This window comes from Lonchura striata, chromosome 3 (genome assembly GCF_046129695.1).
Source record: "Lonchura striata isolate bLonStr1 chromosome 3, bLonStr1.mat, whole genome shotgun sequence".
Lineage (NCBI taxonomy): Eukaryota > Metazoa > Chordata > Aves > Passeriformes > Estrildidae > Lonchura > Lonchura striata.
The window spans coordinates 12,815,726-12,843,368 of record NC_134605.1 but is presented as its reverse complement, the minus strand read 5'-3'; the positions used below and the strand labels follow the sequence as shown (position 1 = coordinate 12,843,368).

Sequence of the window (27,643 nt, the reverse complement as noted above, 5' to 3'; positions counted from 1 at the left end):
TCTTCATTTAGAAACTATAAATAATTAAACCTATTTTTATAATATATGAATAGATTAGTAATTAATACTTTTTTATCAATACTTTAAAACTTTAGACGTATTGCTACATGTTAAAAAAAAAAAAGTAATAATGTTAAAATTAACACCACCAGAATATATATTCTGAATTTGCACTCTGTTAGAAAAGTAATCTCTATGTACATGTTTTGGATTAGAGACAATTCAATACAGAGTAAATACTTTTCTTTGAGCTTACTGAAGCCCACAGAGGAAACAGAATATTATTTTGTGTATTTTCCTGTGTTTGGAGTCTTCTGGAAAGCAGCAGCTACTGGGGTCACCTAATTTCAGCTATAGCAGTATCTTTTCTTCCATGGCAAGTTTTGTGAGTAAGAAGTTTGCTGTATCTAAACCCTGGCATTTCTTCACTCAAGTTCTCATGTTCATATAATAATTTTTACCGTGTCGTACTTTGCTGTATATCCTGGTTAATTACTTTTGGATTACATGGATTGTCTCATGCTTTGTTGTTAATTGTAGTGTCTGATAGGGAAAAATGAGGTTTTAAAATATTTTTATTACATAGATTATTTTTCTTTCCTTGTAGTGGAGAGCTACTTTGTAATGAGTATGAACTTTTAAACTACAAGTCTCTAGATCCCTGTGGGTATTTAATACTTTTGCTTTGAGAGGATTATTTGAGAATACCATAAAAAATTATAATCACTGCTGTTCTCTTACCCACTGCGTGGATAATAGTCATGTAATATGCTATGTAATTGCAACAGATTTATTGGGATTTGGAGGTAATCAAGATGATTCTATGATCAGTGTCTATTCCAAGTGGCAAATGTGATGCTTCCTTCTCTGTTTCTTTTTGGAGATTTCTGTTGTGAGATAATATTTAATCAGAGATGAATTCCATGTAAGAGAGAAAAGGCATTGAGGGACTAGTAAATCAGCAGGGGTGGCAGGCTGACAACTTTTTCAGCACATAAGAATTTAGGAATTAAAAGATTTATGTCAAAAGTTTAAATCTCCATCTCAGAGTATGGCTTCAGTTACTCCTAAATTCTTTCTTAGATCAGTGATATTTTGGAGCCAAGGGTCCTCTTTTTCCTGTAATTAAATTTATCAGCAAAAGACAGTTTCAGCATGATATTTTAAAAGAAAGGGGAAAGAATCTTGGAAAAGACAATCTGTAGAGGCAGCACTAGAGCTGCCACAAGCAGTTTTGTGGAGTTATGGATGTGATTAGTTAATGTAATGAAGCAAGCTGCTTTTATCATAAACTGTGAGTTAGAAGTGGCTGAGGTGACTTGGTCCCTTCAGCCTGGAGGAGGCTGCGGGGAGATCTCATTGCAGTTACAACTTCCTGGTGGGGGAAGAGGAGGGGCAGGCACTGATCTCTGCCCTGTGGTGCCCAGTGACAGGACCTGAGGGATTGGCCTGGAGCTGTGTCAGGAAGGTTTAGGTTGGATATTAGGAAAGGGTTCTTCACCCAGAGGATGGCTGGGCACTGGCACAGGCTCCCCAGGGCAGTGGTCACCACACCAGCCTGGCAGAGCTCAAGGAGTGTTTGGACAATGCACTTCTTTGGGATGCTGCTGTGCAGGGCTGAGAATTGGACTTTGATCCTGGTGGGTTCCTTCCAACTCAGGATATTCTGTGGTCTAGAATTGTATTTTACAAAGTAAATGAACTCTATTGGATGTAATTATTTAGTCAAGTAATTGAATTGATTGTAATAAAGTAAAATAAACTGAATTTGTTAATGAAAATACATTCTATAATCTCTTCCTGCGTGTAAGAATTCCTGGAATCTAGATGTTAAAAAGTGTTTTTCTTGTTTGTAGTCCTTGTAATTAAATGTTAAGGAAACAAGAGAAAAAGGAGTTCTGCTTTGTCTCTGTAGCAGTGCATAATATCCACAGCCAGGGTGAAGTGACACAAACTGAATATTAAAAACATTGTTATTACTTCTGATAAATTTCCACTGGAATAGGAGTGATAGTGGAGTTAGATCAGTCATGATACCTTTCATGATACACTAATTCTAGCAGACTTTTTGTGTAAACAAACACATTTATTTTTTGTTTAATGTGACCTTTTTTTTGAAATTAACCCAAAAGTGGCATCATGTTTCACTTCAGATAATATAAATTTTGCATGTTTCTCAGTATTTCTTTGAAAGGTGCATTTAAAGGGCATTAAATAGAATCACTTTCATCCTTGTTTAATTCTGTCAGTCTTAAAAAACTTCTGGGAGGTTCATGTTGCTAGAATTGTTTATAATTTTCTTATTTAGGAAATGTGGTGCTCCTTTCAGTTTTGCCTTGAAATTGAATTGAGTTGTCATTTCAAGTTCATGTTCATTTGAAATTGCTGTTGCTCAGAGTTGTGTCCTGGATGTCGATACTTAAAGTGTTGAAGTACAGGCAGCTCAGGGGCTTGTAATTTTTACTGGAGAGTGTGTAAACTGCTGTCCAACAAAGTGCAAGATGCAGGAGTACCAAACTCAGAGGAAGCAACATCAGAAGACTGGCAGAATAAAATGTATTTATCATAGTATGCTGAGAGATGTAGCCATCAGTAGTGGGCCAAGGTAAGAAGTCTGTGCTGCATCAGGAAAGGCAAAATGCAGGTTTGAATTGGAGGGGGCTGCGTCTTTATACAGAAAAGCTTCAGTTTTGTTACCTAAATGTAACAAAAAAATTAAAGCCATTGATCTATGAGATGTAGTTGTGTGTTTAAAGTTGAGCTGAAAGACTTCCTGATGTTTGTTTTGGCAAAACATTGAAGAAATCAGTACATTTTAAGAAAAGAATTACATAGTCCATTGTTTTATATGGGAGATAGAATAAAGAACAAAACAGGAATCATAGGATATATGTTTGGAATTTTGCCTTTTGAAGTATTTAATAAAATAGTTCATTGTCTATCACTGATTTTTAGCAGCAACATCAGCTAGTCAATTTTTGTGGTGCAGTTGCTTTTGTTTTCTATTTGGGAAAGCATTCTAGTAGTGATGCTGCCATAAACAGTTCATGTTTTTGAAACAGTGCAGGTAGTCAAGAATTTAATGTTTCAAGTCAGAATTCTAAGGCAACAGTGGATAAACTATTACCCCCTGTAGGTGTAGCATTTTGTTTAGAATTTATTCACTTGTTGTTTCTTCAACTACTCCAGCAAACAGAAATATAGTAATTATGTAGGAATTCACAAATTGCTGTGAAATGTTGTGTATTGAGTTTCCATTGCTAAAGAAAAGCTGTTTCAAAAGACCATCAAATCTTAGGTAGCCTTCAAGTTCAGTTACTTGCTTTTAAAGAAGAGACAACCCTATATAATTAGTAAAAGAAATTTACATGTAAATTGGCATGTATGAAAATACAGTCCCTACTCCTGTTGCATAATCAGACCAAAGTATTTCACTTGTGAGCAGACTCGGGTGTAGAGGGATTTGTTTGGTTTTTTCTGTTATGACATGTCTGTGAGAAATAAATACATCCTGTTTGGAGATAAATAATTCAAGCATGGCGAAAAGGCAATCAAGGCACAAATCTTGTTTTGTTCAGTAACCTACTCAGCTTTCTAAAATTATGTTAATTTTTTGTGCAAGTGGCAAAGTTGGAAAGAAGTGACAGGCAGCAGTGAATGGCATTTGGATGGAAATATTTTGAGCTGGACAACACAGACTATTTTCATGGAATGTCAAGATGTAATGGTGTAAAAAATGAATAACAGTAAATAATTTTTCTTGTGGACTAAATACAAAACAACGGTCCTGTATATTTAAAAAATTTAAAAGGCTAAAGTTTCTTTGATCAAGTTGCAAGAAAACCCCCCAAACCCAAGTTATAAATAAAAACAAGCTTATGTATTATATTTCAAATGTTTTTTTGTGCCAGAATCCTAAAGGTAATTGGCATTTTTCAGGTCATACACCCTAGTTACTTAATTGGTGTACAGAAGAGATAGTTTTGCATTTGTAAATGAATAATTGAAATATCACTAAGATAACTGTGTGGCTTTGTACATTACTAGCTAAGTGAGTGGTATGATGCAGAGTGTGAAAGCTCCAAAAATAATTGACTTCATGTTAAATAAAGTTTGGGGCTAGATACATACTAAAATATTAAATGCTTTTAAATTTCATATAAAAAAAGTTTCATCTTTTTAAAATGTCTGAAGATTTTTGTTGTTTTGGTGGTATATATTTGAAGATGTCATTATTTTCTGAAGACTTAGAAACATCTTTTTGAAATGAAAAACTATGTCATAACAAAGAAGTTATTATTTGAGAAAGAAGTGATAATGTGATATTTAAGATTAAGAGATGGTAAGTTTCTGTGTTCCAATATTTCTAATTCTAGTGATGATAACAAAATGGAATTAAAGTGATGTTAAGGTAATACTTCTGTAATGACTTTGACTTTCTATGCCACTTCCATAGCCAGCAATTCAGTTAGTCCTGGTAACTTTGTAGAAAGACGTTTGTTCTTTTAGCATTTCTAAAACTGCCTTATATTATAATGAATTTCAAACATAAATTCAGAATTTCATTGGTGTTTTTCTTAAGAACCAAAAATGATTATGAAGTTTATAGAAGTAGGACCTTTGAATTTAAAGTATGACTTTGAGAAAATAGTTCTTTTCTACTGGTGTCCGATAGTAGAAGAAACCACTGAACCTCTGAGAGTTTTTAAAATGCTTTTCATGGTAAAATTAATTCCCAGACAACTCAGAATTTGTTATAATTTGTTTTGAATCAAAATTATTCTGGTGGTGAATGTGGCATAGATGTATTTTTTATGTAAAAAAGAACTTTACATTTTTTCTGTCTATGAAGTATACCTGCTTGACACTTAAGCTGTGAGAAACTAACTGAAGGATTAATGTGATGTATAAAACCTGTATTCATAGATGGGAATCTGTGCACATTTCATCTGGAAAATTGAAGTACATTTTTTATTCCCTGGCTTTATAATGGTAATACTTTACAGGATTTCAGTTTGATAATTTACCTAATCTGTGAACAAGTATTCTAAGACTCTTTACATGAGTGCAAATTGATACAGAAATATAATTTTCAAGTCCTATGTTCACACTGAATTACATAAATAATTAATTAGTTTTGCTGCAGCTAAAATTTCATTCTTTTTGTAAGGTATCAGCCAATGTTTCTTTTTTCATCCAGAAAAATGTCATCAGATACTGTGTTTCCATAGAGAACTATAAGGCTTTCAGACTGTCTTTTTTAACTACTTAGTATCCAGGAAGTACTGGAAAAAAAAGAAACCCAAAGTATTCAGCTTTCAGTTCCTTAAGGTTAGGTTCCTTACACACGTATTTTGATGGATCAAGGCAGATGATTGCTGAAAAATATAAGTAAAAATTTAAAAGTTGCAATTTAAACCTACAGTTTGAAAAGATCAAATGTGACATATGTGAGAGTGTTTTTCCCTGAAGCTGCAGTTCTGTCCTATTAAAAGGAGACTGTCATTGCCCTTTGTTGAGAATCATTCCATGACTGGAATTCAGTTACATCTCCTCCTCAAAGCAGTGTGGACATTGAATTCAGGTAAAGTTGCGTAGGACAGCCTGCTCCAATAAGAAAGCAATCATTTTCATAGCTCATTCAGAAGTCCCATGATCTTTATCTGCCTTCTGATCTGTCTTCTTTTTGCCTTTTCTTTGCTTTCTGATTTGTTCTGTGTACCCTAAATTGATGTCAAACCTTCTTCGTCTCTCACACTGATTTCCTCCCTGAACATCATTAACCTGTGCCACCTTCTAGTGCTCTTTCACTTCTGCTGGTCCCCGTGTTCTGGTGAATTGCAGTCCCCTCTTGCTGTCTTTTCTGCCACTGCCTCTGTGTTTGATAGATGTTATAGCTGGAACTTACTGGAAATGGAGACTTTCTCTTCTGGGCCCAGTCTCTCTGTTTCTGGGTCAGGATCAATAATTCAGAGAAAGCTGGGTGTTGTTTCAATAGCCTCAGATATTCTCAGTTATGCATATGCAGTCTTGGAAGGGGCATACCTACTGCCAGCAGAACTTGGGGAGATTTCATCTGTTAAGCTTTGAGGAAAAAAATTAATATATATGAACTGAGGCTTTTGTCAAATCTCAGAGTATTCCCATGTGTGGGGAGATTTCATGAAAAATGGTAAATAGACACCTGAAAAATAATAAATGAATGCCTGATACATGCCAAAGTTCATGATAATTAAAATATTAATTAAAACAAAAATAAGCTTACTTTCCTCTATGTTCCAGAATAGAAATCCACTATTCTCACCTTGTTACCCCTCTTGATTCAGCAGGATGTCTCATTTGAAGTTGTTGGCAAATTCCTTTTCATGGGAAAATTTTCAGGGGCAGTTTAGAGAAAATGTTACATGATCTCTTCTGGTCAGAAGTAAGAAGTGAAGCAAAAATAATTGCCAGTTTTAGATAGGTCTGGATGTCCAGCTCAAAACAGAAGAGCAAATCTGTCCAATTTTTTTTCCTGGTGGAAGGCACATTTTTTTTGATCTTTCTTTTATTGTCAGATTTAAAAGACACCTGTATAATAATTTAAGAACAGCACCACAGACACAAATGTTCCCTGTCATCCTGCAAAACGAAGTGAGGAGGTTGTGGAACTGCATGTGTTTCTCAGTCAGTACTTTTACATAGATGTATGAGCCCAGATTTACAAAGGGCATATGTCGAATCAGAGAATGATTTCATTTGGAAGGCTCCTGGGAAAGTAATTTGCAGTTCAGTCCCCTGCTCAAAGCAGGGATAACATTGAAGTTAGATTCTATAACTGATCTAGGCAATCTGTTCCAGTGATAAACTCCTCTCATTCTGTATTTTTCCCGCCTCATCTCCAATTGGAACTCTTCTTGTAGTTATTTTGGACTCCTGTGTCTTGTCCTCTTGTATTGCATCTCTGAATGCTGAGTCTGTTGCCAACTGTTCTTTATTTCCACTCCTTTTTAAATAGTGAAAGATGTTACCATGCAGCATTATAGTCCTAAAGTGAAGTGCCAAGATCTTGGCAAACAGAATTTGTAGATCTGATAAAGCTTCATAAATTTTAATTAAATTGAAAAAAAAAATCAATCATCAGGAATGGGATTTGTGGAGTTGAGTGTGGAGTCTTGCAAAGTCAGGAGGAAGAAAAAGGATATGTGAATCCCAGTTTTCATCCAGATTAGTGCAGTTGTGTTCAGCTTTGAAGTATGTGTTGTCTGTGTGTTGTGGCCACAAAATCCGCTCTTAGGTGTTACTTTTCCTGTTTAGAATGCAGGTTTGAGACATAACTGAACCTATATTGTTTCTTAATTGTCAGTACACTACTAATAAACCAGTTAACAGATTAATTAATCTGTTACTAGAAATCACAGTTTTGTAATGCTTTCCATGGTTGTTAATTGCATGTAGTTACTGAGTTCTATCACATTTTTGCCTATAAATTGCACCCAAATATTATTTATTGAATTGCAGTTTTATAACCCTTCACTTTAACCTCCCACTCTACTTCACAGTAAATGTGCAATCCTGTCACTATTTTAATTTCTTCCTTGAAGGTTTTTGGATATAGAGCTTGTGGAGAGTCTGCTGGGTTTCCTAAGGGCCTTCCCTCTGAGGTTCTGGCAGCCTTTATTAATGAAGCAGCTCAGCTTCATTATAGTCTGTGGGCATCTGCACTCCTTTCAAAAGATCTGCCCTCTCTTGGTCCTGAACTGCCTTTATAAGTTATTACTTATTTCTCACATTTCTAAATTCTTGTTTTTGCTGACCTTCTATATCCCTTTTCCTGCCCACTCTCCTTTCAAATAAATAAGATGCCATTTAAGTGCTCTTTCCCATTGCTTCAATTTGCCACATCCATTTGCAGATTTCATATTTCTAAAACCTACGTCTTAATAATCTTAGTCTTAAATGGTTGTTTAGTGATGTTAAATGATGTTGTTAGATGCTGGTGCATGTCAAACATTCTAGACCTTTCAAAGATCCCCAATACTGCCTTGCAGTTATCTGCTTAATAGCATTTACATATCCTTTATTTTACATACTTTCTAAGACGTGTCAGTCTACTTTGGGCTTTTTCCCCCACCTGGTTTTAAGTGTGCTTTGTCTCTATTTCACTCACTATTAGCTCTTTCTTGGATCATGTGCAAGTGCCCATACATGGTTTTTCTCGCTCTTTTTTGCTCATTAAGTGTCCTGCTTGCCAGAGGGCCAGCTGGTCCCTGAGGAAAGAGGAACCAGGTGCTGAACGTAATAAGGTGGACAAGGCAAAGGCTCAGTCCCTCCTTGGCAGCTGTTGGCCCTGAGCAGAGCTAGCCAAACCTCCAGGAGATGGGGAGCTCTTAGCTCCTTTCCAGTGCTGTCTCAGGTGTTCCATCAGAAATCACTGGTTTTGGGAACTTCACATAATCTCCCCGTTCTTCAGCAGAGACTGTCCAGTCCTCCATCAGAACCTCTTGCTCACAGTGTCAGTCCCTCTCAGATTAGGGCCACATACTTTTCTGTTCCTTGAAAAGATGATTAAATGTTAACTCAGATTAAATGGTGGGGGTTTAATTATATCTGGCATATATATTTGCATCTTTTTAAGTATTTATTAATGATTAATTATTATAATATTACAACTTTGCAAAGTTTTAAAAAATGTGTTTCTTTCTGTTTCTTTTAGTATCTCCGGAAGCAATTGGATTCCTGTCTGCAGTTGGGGTGTTCATTATTCTCATGCTGCTACTTTTCCTATACATTAATAAGAAGATGTATATTGAAAATGTTAGTGGTTTCCCAGATCTCGATTCAGGATACACTACAAGAAAGAATTCACAAGATAAACTTTGTAAGTATCTGACATACAGTGTACTAAACTTAATTATAAGAATGCACAGTTTTACAAGGATGTAGCAGCACAATAATGTTTTTTCCTGTGACTGCAGTACTTGAAAGGAGCAAACCTTTGTACCCACAAGCCACAGAAATTCAACAGCTACATAACCAAAGAGTTTGTATTTACTTATGAGGAGATACTTTCCTTGCACTGCAAGAATATTCTTGAACTTATTTTAAACAATCCGTAATTTTGTATAATTAAATCTTTTCAGGTAAATTTCTGAATGGGATTATTGGATTTTCACTCAGCTTGTTAAAAGCTTTCACCATATTTTTGGAGAAAGTCTTGCTTTTATTCACCTGGAAAATAATTTTAAAGAATAATTTTAGCGTTATCTTATATCTGTCTAACACATTATTGAATATTTTTTAATACAACAAGGTCTTTAAGGATCATGTGTAATTAAAGAAATTAGACCTTGAAAAAGATATTGAGGGTTTGTAAAACAACCTCTTTCTACTTTTGTACTGTGAAAATTGAACAGGCTATGTTAGCTGACTTGAGAACAAGAGTCAGACACCAGAAACAGAATGTGAAATTGAAGAGGCCTTCTTCCCCTCTACCTCTCTAAAAGATGGAACTAAATTTTTATTTTCCATTTTCCGAGAAGCAAAAAAACCTTTTTCCCTAGAATTTGTCTGTTGTATTAACTTTCATCTTTTACTACAAAACAAGTCTTGCTACTCCAAAGTATCTTGCCTTCTGTAAAAGACAGCAAATATTTTGGGGTGAAGAAGTCTCCATGATGTGTGTTGTGTTAAAAGCTTGTTTTAGTGTGACACTGATGAAAATTTAAATGTCTCACAACTTGTTTTTCACAGGTTAGAATAAAAAAAAATCAACCTCACAAAGTTGTCTTGGTTTTGAAAATAATGAATTTTATTATGGCTAGTTGATGCTGCAGTTGATGAAAGACTATCGTTTTGCTGGTTGATTGTGGCTTCAAGATTTTTATTTAGCTGTTTTCTTATTATTTGCAATGATTATTGAATGAAAAGAGAAAACCTGCAACTTCCCCTGGTAAATGTATTGATTTTTGAGATAGAAAAGGCAAATAGCTCTGAAATTGGAGCTGGAGAAACTGAGATGATCAGTTTGTGAAACAGAGCACCTCTCAGTATTAGGAGCTGTTGCTGAATAGGCTGGACAAATGGCATTCTTTAGAAACCTTCAGCAAAATCTGAGCCTTCCCTCCGTGTCTTCCCTGGTGGACACGCTCAGCAGTGCTGTGGATGACCTGGCCAGTGTTGTTGGTGAGGTTGGCTACTCTGTAGCTGACTCAGTGACAGAGCAAGTAACCAGCATGATCAATGGCCTGCGGGCAGAAGATGAGAGCTCCAAAACGCAGAGTGATAAACCTGTGGAAGGCAGAGAGGAACGCACACCCTCATTAACTCCTTCTCAGGAGGTTGATATGAAAACAAAGAGAGGTGCTGCAGAACATAAAGAGACTCATAATTCTAATTCATTTGATATTGTAAAAAAAGGTACAAGTCAAGTTGGAGTATCTGACCATGTCTTGAACAAAAACCAGTGCCAGTTAAGAGGCGCAGGTCATAATAATCCTCTCAGTGATACAGAAGTACCTCAGGATTTGAAGACTGTTGGAGGACCTTTTAAAAGAGAAGTAGTAGGGGGAAATGAGTGTTTTGTAAATGATAAATTCTTGAAGGATAGTAACCTGAAAAGTAAACAACTTACAGTGGAGCAATCTACTGAGGAGCAAGATAATTGTTTATATGTGGTATCAGATAATTCTAAGAATCATGAGCATAAAAAAATCAAACCACAGTCACCTGGAGCTGATTTTAAATATTCTGATAAAGTGCACAGTGTGAATGTTCCCCAAGATTTAGAAACAAAGCTTGTTGAAGTACAGAAGGAGAAATTCTCAAACTCCAGCTTGAAGATGCACAATGACCATCCCAGTTGCCTTAATGAAATCAAACAAAAGAAATCTGAAGCTTTCTTTGACAGAAAAAGAAAACCCATTTCAAAGGATGAAGGCAGTGTGTCAAGTACAATTGCAAATGAGAGTAAAAGGAAAAACTCAAAGAAATTAGAAAGAGAGCTATGTAATAAGAAGACAGCCGGAAAAGGTGAGGAGTCTGTCAGTAAACTACATTCTTCAGCCTTTCCTGAAACTTATGATATTTCCTGCTTTTTTCACCTAATTTACACATTTAATAATAGAGTTTCCTATGAGAAAAAATAGGTTTGTTTCAGTGCTTCATTTTCTAATTATGTTGATATTTCTTGCAAGTTAATTACTTTGCAAAGTATTACTTAAAGGAACTGATTAATAAATGCCTTTTCTATGTTCTAACTTTACTCTTTCTCTATACAGTTTTTCTTGTCTTCTCTACCTTCCGTGGCTTCTGCTGAAACTATAAATTAATTATTGCTGGAAGTTAATACTTGTGTGAAAGTGATTTTATTTTGTTTTGTTTAAAAGCATTGCATAAGATGTGCTATGACAATAAAAGGAATGACTTCCTTCGCATTTGCATTACCGTAGATCTTCAGAATATTTCTGGGATGCATAAAATAATGATTTCAAGACATAATGAGAAATGAGAAACTCAATAAGAAATGGCAATTAAGTGATTTTAAGTACAGAAAGAAGTGAATGCAGCTTGTCTTAAAGTTGTAGTCTTGAAAGAAAACCTGTGTGTTGTTTTGGATGCTTTGTGTGCCGTCTTCAACATCCAATCTTAGTGTGATATGGGAATTGCAATAGCAGTTTGTAAGGAAGAAGTAAAAGCTTGCAATTTTACATACTTTTGCAGGCTGCATAGTAAAATTTTAGAAAGCAACACATGCTTTTCCAGAGGTACTGATTCTGTAAAGAAATTAATGATTTCCTAATAGAAACCCATTTTTTCCTTCAGTTGTTTGTGTTTTCCTTATCTGAAAATTTCGGTTATCTTTGTTGTTGAGTTTTGGTTTGGTTTTGTTTGTTTGGTGTTTTTTTTTTAGTTTGAATTAGGAGTGTTTTCCATGTTTGTATGATAAACTATGATCTTATCTATTTCTTTACATAATAATATATTTACAAGGTATATTCTCTCAAAAATGGCATTTAGGTTCCATAATAAGCAAATTAATAACTTTCAATAGGTTAAAAAATCCTTATGACCCATGTCAGCTAAATAAAAGAAAGGTTTTACTAAGAGCATAAATTCTCATAACCAAGTTTCCAAATAAGGTATAAACATGAAACAAGAAGTGGCAAGCAAAGGCATTAAACTCTGTGATTTTTTAAAATGTACAGGAAACTATTTTTTTTCCCAAGAAACTGAAACTGATCTGCTTGTAATTAAAAAAAAAACTTTTTTTGCATGGACAGCTTATGTTTAAACTTTGAGGAGGATTTTAAGTCCTCTGAAGAGGTCTTGCTTCATGACTTATAATAATGGTATACATTCTCATTCTTTTATGATAGGAACTGGAGGAAAAATAAACTTCTTATACTGAGAACTTCTGGATGCTTATAAAAGTCAGTGTATTATTAGAGGCATAACTTCTAACTCTTCTTTCAAACATGCTGCTGCCATGTTTTATACTATTCCATTCTTTATGCAGACTGATTAATGAACCTGATTTTATATCTGTGAATACATTTCTTGTAATATTAAAGAATGCACCTAATACTGATGTCTGGCACTGTATTTTAGGCCTGGTATGCTCTTCTTTAATTATAATTGTGGGAATCTGTGGAAGTTTCAATGTGGCAGGTTTCAACCCCTGGAGGGCTGTATGAGGTACAAAATTTTACTCTGTGTTACAGCAAAGGAGATTCCTTTTTCTGGGCAGCCTCTTGCAGTGAATGTGTTAGCCAGGATATATCCTGCTTGGTGTGATATTTTCAGTAAATGATCACTGAAATTGATTTTGCTTTATAGCCACCCATAAATGGGAAGAACCATATCTTCTAGGCTTGAATTAACAGTCAAGGGTTGAAAGATCTAGTTTCTTCTTAGAAGTCTTTTAAGGCACTATTTTTCTTATAAATAATAAATTGAGTTGATGTACACATTGTGTGTAGAGCTGGTATCCCCACATCTGGATAAGGTTTTATGACAATTTCCATCTCAGGACCTTATTATGAGTTTCCTAAATTGTGTGCCAAATTTGAAAGAATTTTGAGGAAATTAGGCATTTTTTCTGTCTGAGATCCTATTGTTCTGTTTTTTTCTTAAGTTATAGTTTAAAATATTTAACTATTTCCAAAAAAATAGGTTATGGGAAAAAAACATGCTGGGTATTTGTGCAAAAAAAAAAAAAAAAAGTAGATTTTACTTCAGCTTTACAAAGATGCTGTAGCACCTTTGTGTGTTGGAATATGTGCTTGAAATGTGGGAGAGCATTTCTCCCATGTCAGAGATGCCCATGTTCTTCTATGAAAAAATACCTAAGTTTGATAAAGTTGTAAATTTTTTGAAAGTTTGCTTTTTGAAAAGACATGGTAAACACTTCTTATACTTTGCTTAAATTCACTGACCATCCCATTGCACTCACATGCTTCATTGTAGGGATTGAAGAACAGAGGAGATCTTACCCTGCCTTTGATATTTATGGTTACTGACAGACACTGAACAGAAGAATTGAGAATAAACGTATTGTATGTGTGGACAGAAACTTCCTCAACAAATAGGACCCAATGTGCATGGTAGATTGGGATTTAAACTAGGAAGGGTGACAGCTATGGAGAGAACTGATCATTTAATAGGAAGGTGGAGAGACTAAAGGTGACAGATCCAGGTTACATGAGTAGTTGGTTAGGTGCAAGTAAATAGGCTGTGATTGAATAGCCAAAGAGAATAGAGGAAATCATAATAAGAAACCAAAAGTGGATGCTTGGAGCAAGAACATGGAGTATGGGGCTGGGAGACAGGAACTTGGCATAGGATTCTACTTGTATAAATGTAACTTTCCAAAAAATTTCTTACCTAAACTTGCAGCAGAGGTCTTTTTCTGTATGAGTACCAGGGAGAAAAAGACCTCTATAGGAAGTGATTCCTAAAAGTAGAAAGAACAGACCTCTGTAGTACTAAGAGGAAAACACTGTTCTGTAAAAGAGGTCTAGATGTTTGGCATACATTGAGTTAATTTAACTGGCTGAATAAAATTAATCTCTCTTTTAGCAGGAATACCCAGCCAGAGGAGTGAGACTGACTGGGCATGAAGACAGGCACTAATGGAAGTGGAAATGCAGACCTGGAGCTGAGGGCATAAAAGCAGGGTGGGGAGAAGCAGTTGAGCGTGTTACCTGTGAGATTTCTGTGGTGTAACACCTGTTGGATAGCATGTTAGACAGCATTCCCTCAGATTCAGGAGCTGAGAAACAGCATTATGGGCACCTCAAAGCTCTGCCAGTAATGAAAATACACTGGCAAATCATATTGCATAGGTTTGCCCTCAGAGTAGAGGTAATGCTGACTTCTGAGCTTACATGAATTCTTAATGCCTATTAGAATCCAAGACCTACAGAACCTCTGCAAGGCATGTTAAATTTGGCAGAATCCATTTGAACTTTGGAAAAAGGGAGGAGAAAATCTTCCCTTTTCAGAAATAAAAATACAAGTAATCTTTGATTTGTGGGAGGAAGTCACACTTGAGATGTAGTTGGAAAATTTTGGCCACAGGAGCAGGCACTACAGAACTGCTATAAAAGAATTAACTAGATAGATTTTTTTCCCATGTAATTTCTGCTATTGCCAGATGTCTGCAGTAAAAATCTGCATTAATTTCAGTCATTGAACAAGGAGCTGTTTATTGTAAGTTAAATAAAATTATGCATGCAAACATTTTTCACTAGCATTTTCCCATTTGTTATTGTGAGTTTAAGCACTACTGGCATAACTATCCTAAAGATGATTTTGTTGTAGGCTTCTTTTTGTAAATCAGTTTCATTACTATGCTCACAGCAAAAATCAGCTGGGAATGTAGGATCAAGAGCTGCTTGCTTGATCCATAAGGTATCCAAATGTAATATTACAGCAGTGTTGGATTTACTTTACATAAATTATTTTAAGCATTTTCCTACTTAATGAAGGGTTTCAAGAATGTCTATGTGCCGCCTTACATAAATTGATTTATTTTCTGTTGAATAAGTGTTAGTATGGTTTTTTGGGGCTTAATGATCTTTCAGGTCTTCTAGAAAATGAGTACAGCTCTCAGCAATTACAAAATCACAATGCTTGTAATTACAACAAGATATTTTAAAATATTACAGAAATTTTAATTGAAATGGCTTAAATATCTTCAATGATAACCTCTTATGGTTATTTTCTTGTATTCTATTTTGAGCTGTAGTCGATTTGCTTTATTTTATTCAAACAGACAATTCTTATATGAGTAAAGACCAGCATGGTTCATCATCTGAGAGTGAAGATGAAGCACTGGGTAAATATCATGAGGCCTTGTCTAGAACCCAGAGTTCCAGGCTGCCAGTGGTGGATGGCAGACAGCAAAAAAACTATATATGGGAAACCAGACAAAAATATAGTCCCCTGTCTGCAGAATATGATGGATACAGTAGTGAAGCCTCAATAGATGAAGGTAAGAGTGATTTAAAAGCATTCCTTTTATTCCAAATTTCAGAATTGTGTTCTGGATAAGTAAGTCCTAGACAAGAGCAGCTTGGCTAGCAAATAGTCAATGTTGCAATATCCAGACACCTCTTGTATTAGTGCATGCTCAAAAAAAAAAAAAAAAAAAAAAAAAAAGAAAAAAAAAAGAAAAGCACATACTTGTATACATTCTTCCAGAAATACTACGAATTATAGAATATTTTGTTATATTAAGTTTCATTTAATTTTATCATTATTCATTTCATTTTTGGGGGCAATTTAAGCTATTGTGATTTAGGAAGGAAACATGGCAACTTTTGTTGAATTTGTGGTATTATAAATACAAAGACATGTTATTCCTGTATTGATAAGTTGTTCTAACAGCAAAGTAAATGGAATTGGGTATTGGCTACCCTGCATATGTTCATTGCAGTGTATATTGCTGGAATGTTCTGTATCTCTTGAAATGACAGAAAGTAATTGCTACAAAGATTAGATTAATGTATTTTTCCATGGTGCTAGAAGTCGGATTTAAACAGTGGGTGTTTTCTTACATGCTATATATTTCTTGATTTTTGAGTTGGGATGACAGCTCGATGTAGAGGCTGAGAATTCTGCTGTCAATATTTTGTCTATATGCTTTTTGTATTTGAAAATAGTTGTGTGAGAACTGTGTCCATAGCCAGTTTCAAGCATGAAAAGTCAACTTTTATGGGTGTTAGGTAAAAGTCAGATTCTGATACAGATGCCATATTATAGTAAGGTATTTTTGGTCTTCCTTTAGTATGCTAACATGCAAAAGTTTTTTAGTGTTTGATGTTTTCTAATAAAAAGTGGATACATATAATGAAAAGATATTTTCACCTTAAATATTTCATACAGTCCAGAAAGGCTTGAAAAAATTTACAATTCCTACAATTTGATATAATTAAATTATATAAAAGTCTGCAGTTTAAATTTGAAATGAGTATGTGGTCATTCATGATTCCAAGCCAAGACTTGAAGGACATGAAAGCCATATTTCAAGTAAGTTGCAGAGTAAAAGGATTGTCTTTTGATCATCAGAAAATTCATTTCTTTCCTTTGTTGTTAAATTGTAGGAAGTCTGGTAGTCTGAGTTTCAGCACATGGTGAAGGAGATGCAGAGGTGAGGTCAGGTGGTAAAAACTGGTCCTTGAACACTGTGGTGGAGAAGGAATAGGTACAGTGAAAGTATGTTTGGTTTTGATATCTACTGAGGTCTCTCAACAGTGTTGGTGGGGGGTATATGAAAGATAAGTTACTTAGGTTTTCTTATGGCTGCTGTCACTGTTGGGAAAGAATGATGATGTTTATTAACAAGAGATGGAAAAATGATTAGCAGATAATACCAGATATGAATTATACAAGAATTACGCAGGAAGACTCCTTTCAGTTATCTAGAATAAGGTATTTTTCTCTCTCTGCAAACTACTGAGGCTAGTGGTTGAAATAGCCATAGTTATATGACATTCCTCTTTTTATTTTGTAACTGCTCAAATTTTTTGTTCAATCTAGTTCATCCTCTCAGTGAAAAGTCCTGCGTTCTTCTGAACTTTTTACTTTGGTCCTATAGGATTTAAACTTCAAAGGCATTGTGCAAGCCTTTATCCATTTTTTAAAAATGATTGTGTTTTTACTATCCTTTTAATTAATCAAAATTTATATTTTCTGATTTTTATCCTGGGGGAATGATAGTTTCCAGTCTGGAATTCTGTATCAGGATTACAGTCTAAGACAAAAGAACCTTTGTGGCATGTTCAAATATTGCGTTTTTTATTATTCTTCTATTGTTAAATATATCTGTCACCAGGTGCTATTCCTTTTCAATGCTGTCTCCATTTGGAAGCAGGCTGGGTATAAATGCCATTTTTAAATGTATTGTAATGAAAGAACATTCAGAGTTTGGAAGCAAAATAACTTCTAAAACAAAAGCTATCAAAATATTCTAAATTAAAAATTTAGATTGTTTTAACCACATATTTCTACTTGTACAAAAACTTTAATAATGTCAGTATTTTGTTTTTGCTGCTGCTTATGAGCACATTCTCTTCCTACATTTTATAAGGAATGGAGAATAAACAGTGTTATTTTTTTTGACAGCCTGCAATCATTCTACACCGTATGTTCGGCAAAATGCTTGCAAATTAGAGTTAGTTTGTCTCATTTTATTAATCCATTCTTCTCAACAAAATTATGTTCAATACTATTAAAAAAAGTTTTGGACATGGTAGCAGATTAACAACCTAACATTTTTCACTTCTCAGTGACCTGAAGTTGGCATGCTAGAATAATTAGTGTTAGTACATTTTATGCCCTTAAATTACTTCAAAGAATCTTTGCACAATGATAAAAATATTTTATAATAGAGGAAGAGACAGTGTATGCCTTATGTGGTGATCATTACAGAGGGAAAGCTGCCCAACAAAGAACTTTGATGAAAGAGGTGGAAACCTCATGAAGAAGGCCTGCAATCAGAAATAAAGGAGAGATTATTACTACCAAGCTGTTCATATGTGTTCAGAGAAGCAGTTCACTTAACAGAAGACATTAAAAATCTGATTCCAAGGGAGAAGCATCAGCATTCCAGATGTTTCAGTTAAAAATGCAAAGCTTTACTGTTCTTTAAACTTGGAAAAAAATCTGTAGAAGATTTGATGCCATAGCAATGCTGATTTTTTTTTGTTAGATACTTGGCTTTTATGGGCATTGAATTATTTTTATAAAAAGTGTCAAGGCAGATGATAGAACCATTTCTTGACTCTTCTGTGGAACAAGTAGTGTGTTCCTACGTACTTTGTTTAATATGAGAAAAATTTGCCAGTGTGTTTGACTTTGTGTGCTTCTGTCTTCTCATACGTGCTTTATCATTTCTACTTCTAGCTCTTGAACATTTCAGCTGTGCTTCCACTGCAAGGCACTGATCAGTCCATATGTTGAGCATATAACACTTGATAGTGTTAAAGTGAAGTGATGAGAGGACAGAATTAATTTTTGTCTCACCTCTGTTTTCCTCCTGCTCGTTGCCACTAAAGCAGCCTCTGATCATTAAAATAAGGACAAGGGGGAGTGGTTTTAATGAGATCTAGAAGATCTGCTGGAAGAGAATAGGTTTAAATTAGATATTGGGAAAAACATTTTCTTTGAGGGTAGCAAGGCACTGGATCAGATTGCCCAGAGAAGCTGTGGGTGCTGCATCTCTAGCAGTGTTCCAGGCCAGATTGGATGGATTTCTGAGCAACCTGGTCAAGTGGAAGGTGTCCCTGTCCAGAGCAGAGGAATGAGGCAGTCTGTAAGGCTCCTTCCAACAAAAAACATTCCATGATTCTATGACTCTATGAATTCCATCAAAGATAGAGTAGTATGAGTAAAGAAATGATATTTAGTTTTCAGAAAATTTTGGATTTTTTCTGCTGAATTTTCTCTTCAGCAGCTGATCTCTCTCCTGTTCTATTTTGCAACAGTGAGCTGTGTGTTTTTAAAGGAGGCAATAAACAGTTTTACCAAAAACCTGTTTATTCTGAGCTTTTGTCTCTTTAAATTTGTTTAGATGTGTGTGTACTAAACTCTGCACACACAAAATTTAACAAAGAGACAAAAGCATAATCTTGTCTTTATTAATACACCCTGTGTGTTTTGCTTGCCTTGCCAAAACATGTTTAATATTAATATGTTTGCATCAGTCATGCCACCGAAATGTCTGGATGTATTATTTTAAAGTTTGCTTATTATCAATTCTGTAATTAGTTTATTACATCCTTTTTCTGGCTGCATGCCTCTAAAAGTACCATATTCTGAAGCCTGAAAAATTGTGTTGTATGTTTTCATAGCATTCTTTTCTCCTCTAGATGGCCATATTAATCTTTCTTTTCAGCGTATTTGTATCGAACTCAGATGGCATTTTGTATAATGTTTTTAATACTAAAATGAAGAAAGCTATATGCTCTGCAGGCTTTGTTGGTGTATTTTCATGATGTAATGTTCTAGTAGCACTTTTAGTAATTCTGTGCAATTCAAGGGTTCAGATTTTCATTCACAGTTACCTCCTTATGGACAGTGTCTGACCTACTTGATATATTTGTATTGCACATTTGATGCATTTCAATTTTTACATGTTTTACATATAGATACATAAAATGAAAAATAAATTACTACTGTTCTTGGATGCAAGTATTTTTATAGACTGTAAGCCATTGTCAATATAAAACTTTTGCAGTGAACCCCTCATGGACAGGCTTAATTCCAGAATATCACTAAAGGAAAACATAATTCAACAGAAAATGAAGTTGATGAAAAATATCAACATTAAAAGTAAAATGGTACAGAGGCTTCCACCTGAAATTTTCAGGTCTTGAACAAAAGACCAAAAATTTTTAATCTAAGAAAAGAGAAAGCTGTGTAACTACAGGATGTGTGGCTCAATCTCTGTGCATAGGTCCAGAATTCCAGGGCCAGCTTGAAATTTGATATCTTAATTTTGCTAATAATATTGTTTTTATGCTTTATAATATTACCCAGTAAAGTATGGATACTTCCTGAAGTGACCTCGTTTTCCTCACTAAACTTCCTTTTAGGTTTTTATGTGTATTCTACTTCTTATATTATTTCCTACCATTTCAGTGTTGAATACATAGTATTGTATTTGTGTGCTCCAACTATTTGTAATATTTTAGAAGAGGGAATTAATATTGACTGTAATATTACTCTTTTATTTCAGAAAGCAAAGAATAAAAAATAAGGGGGGGGGGGGGGAAAGCCAGAAAAACAGCACTATATTTCTGCTAAGAAAGAGTTTATTAATTGAAATAGAGATCTAAGGGATAAAGAAGTGTAAAAACTTTATATTTAAAATTGGCATTAAAATTGGCAATCTTTGTATTGCATAATAGAAATATTTTTTAGTATCTGTATTGGGATCTTAAATGGATCATACCTTCTTAATAACTTGAATTTCAAAAAGAGAGGCAGTATTATATTGAATTGGCCTCTTTGTCTCCAGTATTGGCTGCTTCCTGAATTTTGAAGTCAAGCATTATACTGACAAGTTGTTGTGTTTTTAGTATCTCCATAAGCTGCATAGGCAATGTATTTTCTCTAAAGGAATGGTCACCTAAATTCCTAGAAACTCATGTTCTTAAACTTAGAAATGTTAGGATTTATTAAAATTACATTTCAATATATCCTATTAATTATATTTTGAAATATATCAAAATTACAATTTTGCAGGCAGATGTCAAAGACTATTGATAGTTCTTTGTTTCTGAAATCAAGATTCTCTCAATCCCCTGAGATGAGAAGAGTAGAAAAGTAGAAGAAAATAGTTTGGATTTTTTCATAGTTAATTTGTGATATGCTTAAAAGAGCTGTTACCTCTTTAATGGTTGTGCAGAATTCCTGATTAGGAGCAAGCAAGGAGAACTGATCCCATTTTGAGGCAAAATAAGTCACTTTGTGAAGGAAAAAGGAGTAAGCTCACTTGCTTATTTAGCATACTTACATATACTATGTTTAGCTATAGTTTACCAGTTCAGTACAACCACAGGTTCCATCTCCAGCCTGTTTTAAAATCTTTTTCTAACTTCTCAACTGGTAAAGCCCCCTGGCTGAAGACATGTTATTTCTGAGATTGGCCCAAGAGCCTTACATTTCACAAGGTTTTTTTGAAACATATGGAAGCACTAAAAGACGGCAGCGAGAAAACATAAGTTCTCTTAAATGAGAATCTGCTGCTCTAGCAGGCATATGCTACTGGATTTTATCCATCTTTTCCATATTGTGAAGGTAGAATATGGTTATTTTTGTAGTTTATCTTCTCCCTTTCTATTCTTCTCTAGGCTTTCGGCACTTTATGTTGATGTGTCTGTGGACATATGTTTGCCTTATTCCTCAGTGTCAATCTTTGCACGTGAAGGCGACTGTTCTTCTGGAATCTCTTGGATCTAATTCTTTATGTGGCTTTTTGCCTTTTTTTTTCCTCTCGTTAGTTTTCATGTCTCAGGAAAAGTCTCCTCACTGAATTGCTTAAAGTATATATAGAGATTTCCTCTTAGTCTCTTTCCAATGTAAACACTCAAAGCTCTTTGACGAGCATCTCAGAAGTGGTATAGAGGTGAATCTCCCCAGTCTGTTTAATCAACCTGGCCAGTTTTCATTAGTAAATACATTCTGTGAAGCAGGATCCTACTTCTTCAGACTTATCAAGTTGAGGTGACAGCCTTTGGGCAGGCTGATAGAGGAACAATGGATCACTCAGTGAATTCCATGATAACCACATGCTTTGCAGTTTAGTTTCTGTCATCGCATGTAAGTCGATCTCTTTTCAAGCAAAGTGTGAATGAAAACCTACTGTTTTGAAATTATAGACTGGGGGCCTTTGTATGGCTGTATTGTGTTCAGCAAAATAAAGCCACAGAGTTCTCTCAAAATTGGTCTCTCTGGAAGCTTCAGATACTAAGAATTACAGGTAAAAAATATGTCTGCCATGGAAAAGAATTGTGTGCTGGTATTCACACTGGAGGACTGAAAGCTCAGTTGAATACTGAATCATAAATAGTAATTTCTCTTACTTTTCTTCTAATGGGCCTTAAATAAATAAATAAATTCCATGAAAAAGGTGGCCACCCACTTTTTTCTTAGGTGTCTTTGTCAGATTACCTGTAAGATTTCTCTGGTGTGTAACGCCTATTGGAAGTAAATATTCTTTTTGTCCTGGAACTTTGGGTAGGCTTAGACTTCAAATAGTACATTCAAGGTACTTTGAAAGGGTCTTTAATGAAGAGATTTAAGACAAGATTTAAGACCTTTAGAGCAGTCTTTCTAAATGCTTCAGAGTGTATTTGGAAGGCTGAGCCATGTTGCAGATGTGAATACCCCTGATATTCATACTCATGTTTTTTATCTGATAGTATTTGTGTACCATCAATTCATGTTATTGATGTACTTTTTGGAGATTTTGAGGGGTCTTTTAGTTACAGTATTTCTTTAATTGGTGCAGCTTCCTTATTTTTGTTTTGCTATTATATGGGCATCTACCCCTGACATTTTTTATTCTAGGAGTAATTAAAAATCTTCCTGTAGTGTACAGGAGAGTGCAGTGATGCAATACTAATGAGACAAAGTTCTGATTCCTGATCATGTGTGTCTGCCTCCTCTGGTTAATTGAAACAAATCTTCATTGGCTCCTAGCCCTTAAAAATCAGAGAATGGTGGTATCTTGTGATTTTGAAGCTTCAGGGGAATGTGGCTGTTGAATCCATTGCTATATCAAGGGAATATTTAAGGATAGTTTTGTAAAAAAGATACTTTTGTAATTCAAGGACATGCAGAATAGTGTCTAACCTTATTTGTAATGCTTTCTACTTAGTGTCTGTGATGCTGTGGGTTTGGGCTTTCTTGTGTTTTTTCTTTAGCCCGGTTTTTGCTTGGGGTTTAGTGGGATTTTTTTGAGTTCCAGAGTAGCTTCCTAGTGCATTATGACAGACCTCTATTGTTCTTCTGTAATAGTGGAAGACAGTTCTCTTAAGTGCTTGAAATTTCGATGTGTTTCCACAAAATATACTCAACTGAGTGTTGCAGAGACTAAGGTGATTGAAAGATTAACTCTTGCTCTGTCTTTTATTCAGTTTTGCAGAATTAATATATTTTTTCTTTCCCAATAAAGTATAACCCCTTGTCTTGTGAGAAGTTCCTGATGGAAAATTTTTTTGTAAGCAACTGGGTTATGATCATGTTGAGATTAGCTTCTTTACATGTATGAATAGCAGACATACATAATGCTGACAAATTCTTGAGTCCTGGAATAGGCTGAATTCATGGATGGGGATAGAAAGTACATGTGCTATTCAGTATTACTCATGAAGTTTTCTTGAGGAATCTTATGGAGGAGGCAAGACATAAACAGGGATTGAAATGCAAACGAGATCCATGTCTGAGTTGAAACACAGTTTGGAAGAGAATGGATTTACATTGAGGACTTGTGAGTTTAAAAGCCAGATAGGTAGTATCAAAGTTGTGCACAGTCTTTTCAACCAAAGGAAGCACATGAAAGTGGTGGATAGAATGAAATTGGGTAATTCTGAAATCATGGGTTTACCCTGTGATGAGAGATGCTGGGGAGAAAGAGACGCTGTTTAAGTATGCATATCATCTGCTGCTGAGAGAAGAAACCTAGTAACATAACTCAGAGTTAGGGATGATGACAAGATTTTCCATAGAAAAAATTCCTTTTCCAGCTAGACCAGCTCCAAAGAGGAGGAAAAACTGTCTTCCAATAGGAAAGGGCTTTTTCTCATGATATGTAGAAGTGAGCAAAGCAATCTCTCAAATTAGGCTCCTCCTGCCAGCATCTTCAATTCTTTGAAGGAATACCCTTGCACTGATGTGAAGGCTTTGAAGAAAGTCACCCTTAGCAATGTGATATCTCTGAAGAGATGTAAATCATACATTAATGATAACAGGAAAGTTTCCATTTTATTGTAAACTTACTCTTTTAATACCTCTCTTATCTATTTGAATCTGGACTTCATGAGATCATTAACTTGGAAAAGTTCACAGACTGAAATAGTGACTGAAATAGTTTGTATTTAAAATAGATGCTCTAGATTCATAAAATGTAGAACTGTTTTGTGATATAAACACAACAGATAGAACTATATTAGAGGTAAAGATAATTTCCTTGATGAACCAAGTGCTTTTGCTGATTCTGAGAGTTCATGGCTCTATCATGGAAGGAGTGACTAAGAAAGAAGACTGAACAGTTGACTGGAAATCTCTATGTAGTTGTTATTAGGTACATTGGGAAAAGGAATTTTACCCAGTACTCTACTTACCTCCTGAGAATAGTCATGCTGCTTGATTAGCACAATGGAGCAGTTTAGGTAAATATGAGAACTAAAAACTAGAACAGCTTTCATAGAATGGAATAATAAAATGCTTTGGGTTGGAAGGGACCTTAAAGATCATCTAGTTCAAACCCCTGCCATGGGCAGGGATTGCACCCACTAGATCAAGTTGTCCAAGGCCCCATCCAGCCTGATCTTGGAATTTACATAAGAATATTACAGAAGGATGGCTTACCAATTCTTCCTCCATAGCAGCTGTGGATAAATGGAGCATTTTTCTTATCTTTAAAGGTTAAAACCATATAATTTTTAACTCAAGTCCGAAACTAAAGTTTGCCTCCCAGTTGTGCATTTTCTCTGTAGGTTAAGGAGAGGTTACTATTAGAACTGGTTTTTTATATTCTGAGCACATTACATTTTAACCTTCTCTTTTGTAAAAATGCATTAGGGTTTTTTTGTAACTGAATTCTGTTTCTGTTTTTTACCTAATGTAGATTATTTTCCTCATTCATATGTATAAGTTTCATAGACATGCTATAACTATCTTTGTAAGTATTCTCTTGGAATGGTTTAATGAATATTTTGTCCTTACACAAATCGAACAGTCTTACCATTTTAATCTGATAACATGTATTTTATGCTAGGATAACTATTTTCATAGCTACTTTGAGTATATTGTTGGAGACTATATTGTATCTGAGTAAACAATATAAAGCTGTGTCTGTAGCTTCTGTGGAGGCAAATATCTATAATTTGTTTTCTTGCAAAATGAGTTCTTATTTGCTATTTGGAACACTTGTCTTCCAAAGTTATCCTAAATTTTAGGATTTGTTAGAATATTTTCCCTGGGGAAAGGATAAGCATGATACGTTATACAACTTGAAATATTTTTTTTGTTTGTTTGTGTCCTTTTAGTTTGGGGCAAGCTTTTGGTTTTTTGTGGGGTGGGATTGGTTTTTTGCAATTGCCTTTCCTCCACTGTATTTACAAGCTGGAAATGGATGCTTAGCTAATGTCATTGCCATGCTTCTGGTCATTTCAGTGCAGGTGAAGATTATCTGCTATGAAGAAATCATGGTCGTATGAAAGCATCTAGGGTAACTTAAAGGGAAAATTATTTTATTATGGAAATTCTGATTCTAGTCCTTTGAGAGAAGCCAGCAGACATGGTTAACTGGGTATAAGATTTTCTGCGTGATCACCTATGCCCAATTCAATTAGAGCTTGATCTTTAAATATGTAAATAGGAAATCCTGCTGCATTCACCTTCTCACCACTTAGTAGTTCAGCAGCATGTGTTTTTGTGTATATATCTGTACAATTTGCTTAAAAAAAACCAAAACTAATGACCCAGCTCTCCATTTTGACCTTTGGTTTCAGTCTTGTTGAACCATTCTTAATTTTGTCCTTAAAAGTATTTTGTTAAAGATTTTTAATTATCGTGATTTCCTAATAGTTTTAATTTTTAAAGAAGTTTTATCACGTTCCTTTGCAAATATAACAATTTGCCAGATAAAGGTTAAAAATTAGATACATTTTATTCATGTTAAAGTCACACCCAGCTTATTTAAAGGCAGCTTTGACTTAGAGTTGCAAGCCTGAGGATATTGATTTGAATTATGCATGACTGTCTGGTATGCAGTTCCATTAGCCTGCTGGATGGATAATGTAAACATGTTCAGAATTTTAAGTATCCTATATGAGCAGCAGGTTAAAAATAGAGCTGATAAGAGCATGTGTATCTGAAAAATCCAAATCTTGGAGAATGAAACTACAAAGGGATCATGTCTTCAAGAGGCTGACTTCAGGTGTGAATTTCTTTCCTTTGAAACTGCTCAGCCCGAACAAATACAGCTGATGTGTGTGATTTGAGCAGGTGATGCTGCAAAGCATTGACGTCTGTACCAGATAACACACTCACAACCAAAAGGCCAGGACCGACCCTGTGGCTTTTGGCCAAAAAATTGGTTTAAATTGGTCAAGATTTACTCTAGGGATCAGGCTAATTTCTTCACATCTTCTAGGAAGATATGTTTCATAATGGTATTTGATTTTGCTCAAACTTTCTGTGGTTATATCTGATCAGTTGTTTGGTTATCCCTGCATTCTGCTCTGGCAGTAGTTTGGTAGCAGAAATAATGACTTCTGAACTTTGCTTTTAAATCCTCAGCACTATGCTAGTAAAATTTAAAAACAGTATATTTTTCAAATTTTGATGAGTTAAATGAAAAAAAAAATACTAGTGCATTTATTTTCAATATCTGATTGATACAAACCAGAAAAATGGTCTAATTTTTGCATTATTTTTTCCTACCTTCTCAAAACTATTTTTCTTGGAATCCTTTGTATTTGGCTTTGTTAAATGCTGTACATAATGCCAGAATGGAACTGTTTTTAGATTATAAGAATGAGAGAGAAAATGTCTTTTCCTTGGACTTTACAATTTTCATTAATCCCATGAAAATTTGCAAGTATATGTATGAATTAAAAGCTGTTCTTGATAATGAAGTTGATTATACTACCGTGATATATTTTTTTTCTTTTCTTCTCAACTCTTGGTTCATGAATTGTATATCCACACAAAAATGTGGCCAGCACATAATTCTTGGGTAGCACTGGTAAAGTTTGAAAAGGTGCTTTGTGTTGATGGTCATTTTCCTTCTTAACTGAGGAGTAGTTAATCTGTTAAGAGATGGGCATCTAATGTTCTTCTTCAGAGAAACTCATCATCCTGCTATTTGATAATAGCTGCTCTCTTGACTGTTTTCAGAGCGAAATTCCTTTCACTGGCAATAAGAAGCACTGCTCTCAGTCATCTGCTTGTCCTGGTGCCGTTTCTTTCCTGTTAAGAGAAGGCACTTTAGAAGAAGAAAATCTTTTGAAATAGCAACAGTCGTTGCCATAAGTGTTAAAGGCAATCTGTTGGCCACAGAAGTCTAGGGAACTACTGTGGCAATTTCCAGAGAACTTCAATATTTTGAAAAGGAAGAACTTTAGAGGGATGGTAACAATAGTAGTTATTTCTCAAAAAAAGACTACTTTGTGCTTTAACTCTTCTCAGAGAGGACTGGGGGAATCTCTTGTGTGTTTTTGTGCCCAGTGAAGATAATCCAAGAGAATATTATACAGAGGAGAAATAATAGCATGTGTAACAGTGAGTGTAATGGCCTGGGTACTGAGCTATTCTGTAAATATCTCCACAGTTCCAGATGCTCTTTTTTTTTCTTTATAAGTGGTGCTGACATAAAACTGCAGAACTGTAATATTTTCGTAACACAGATGACTTAGCATAAATGGCA

General features: G+C 34.9%; 1 protein-coding gene across 4 annotated transcripts in view; it reads left to right on the top strand.

The window, feature by feature from the left end:
- Positions 1 to 27,643, top strand: part of SYT14 (synaptotagmin 14) — an 87,299-nt gene that overhangs the window by 17,031 nt on the left and 42,625 nt on the right. For 2 of the 4 annotated variants that reach the window (XM_021547605.3, XM_021547604.3), the window contains exons 3-4: positions 8,696 to 8,860; positions 15,257 to 15,475. In XM_021547605.3, coding sequence (XP_021403280.1) covers positions 8,696 to 8,860; positions 15,257 to 15,475 — 384 coding nt within the window. The other 2 variants (XM_077781897.1, XM_021547607.3) reach the window with 2 other exon arrangements.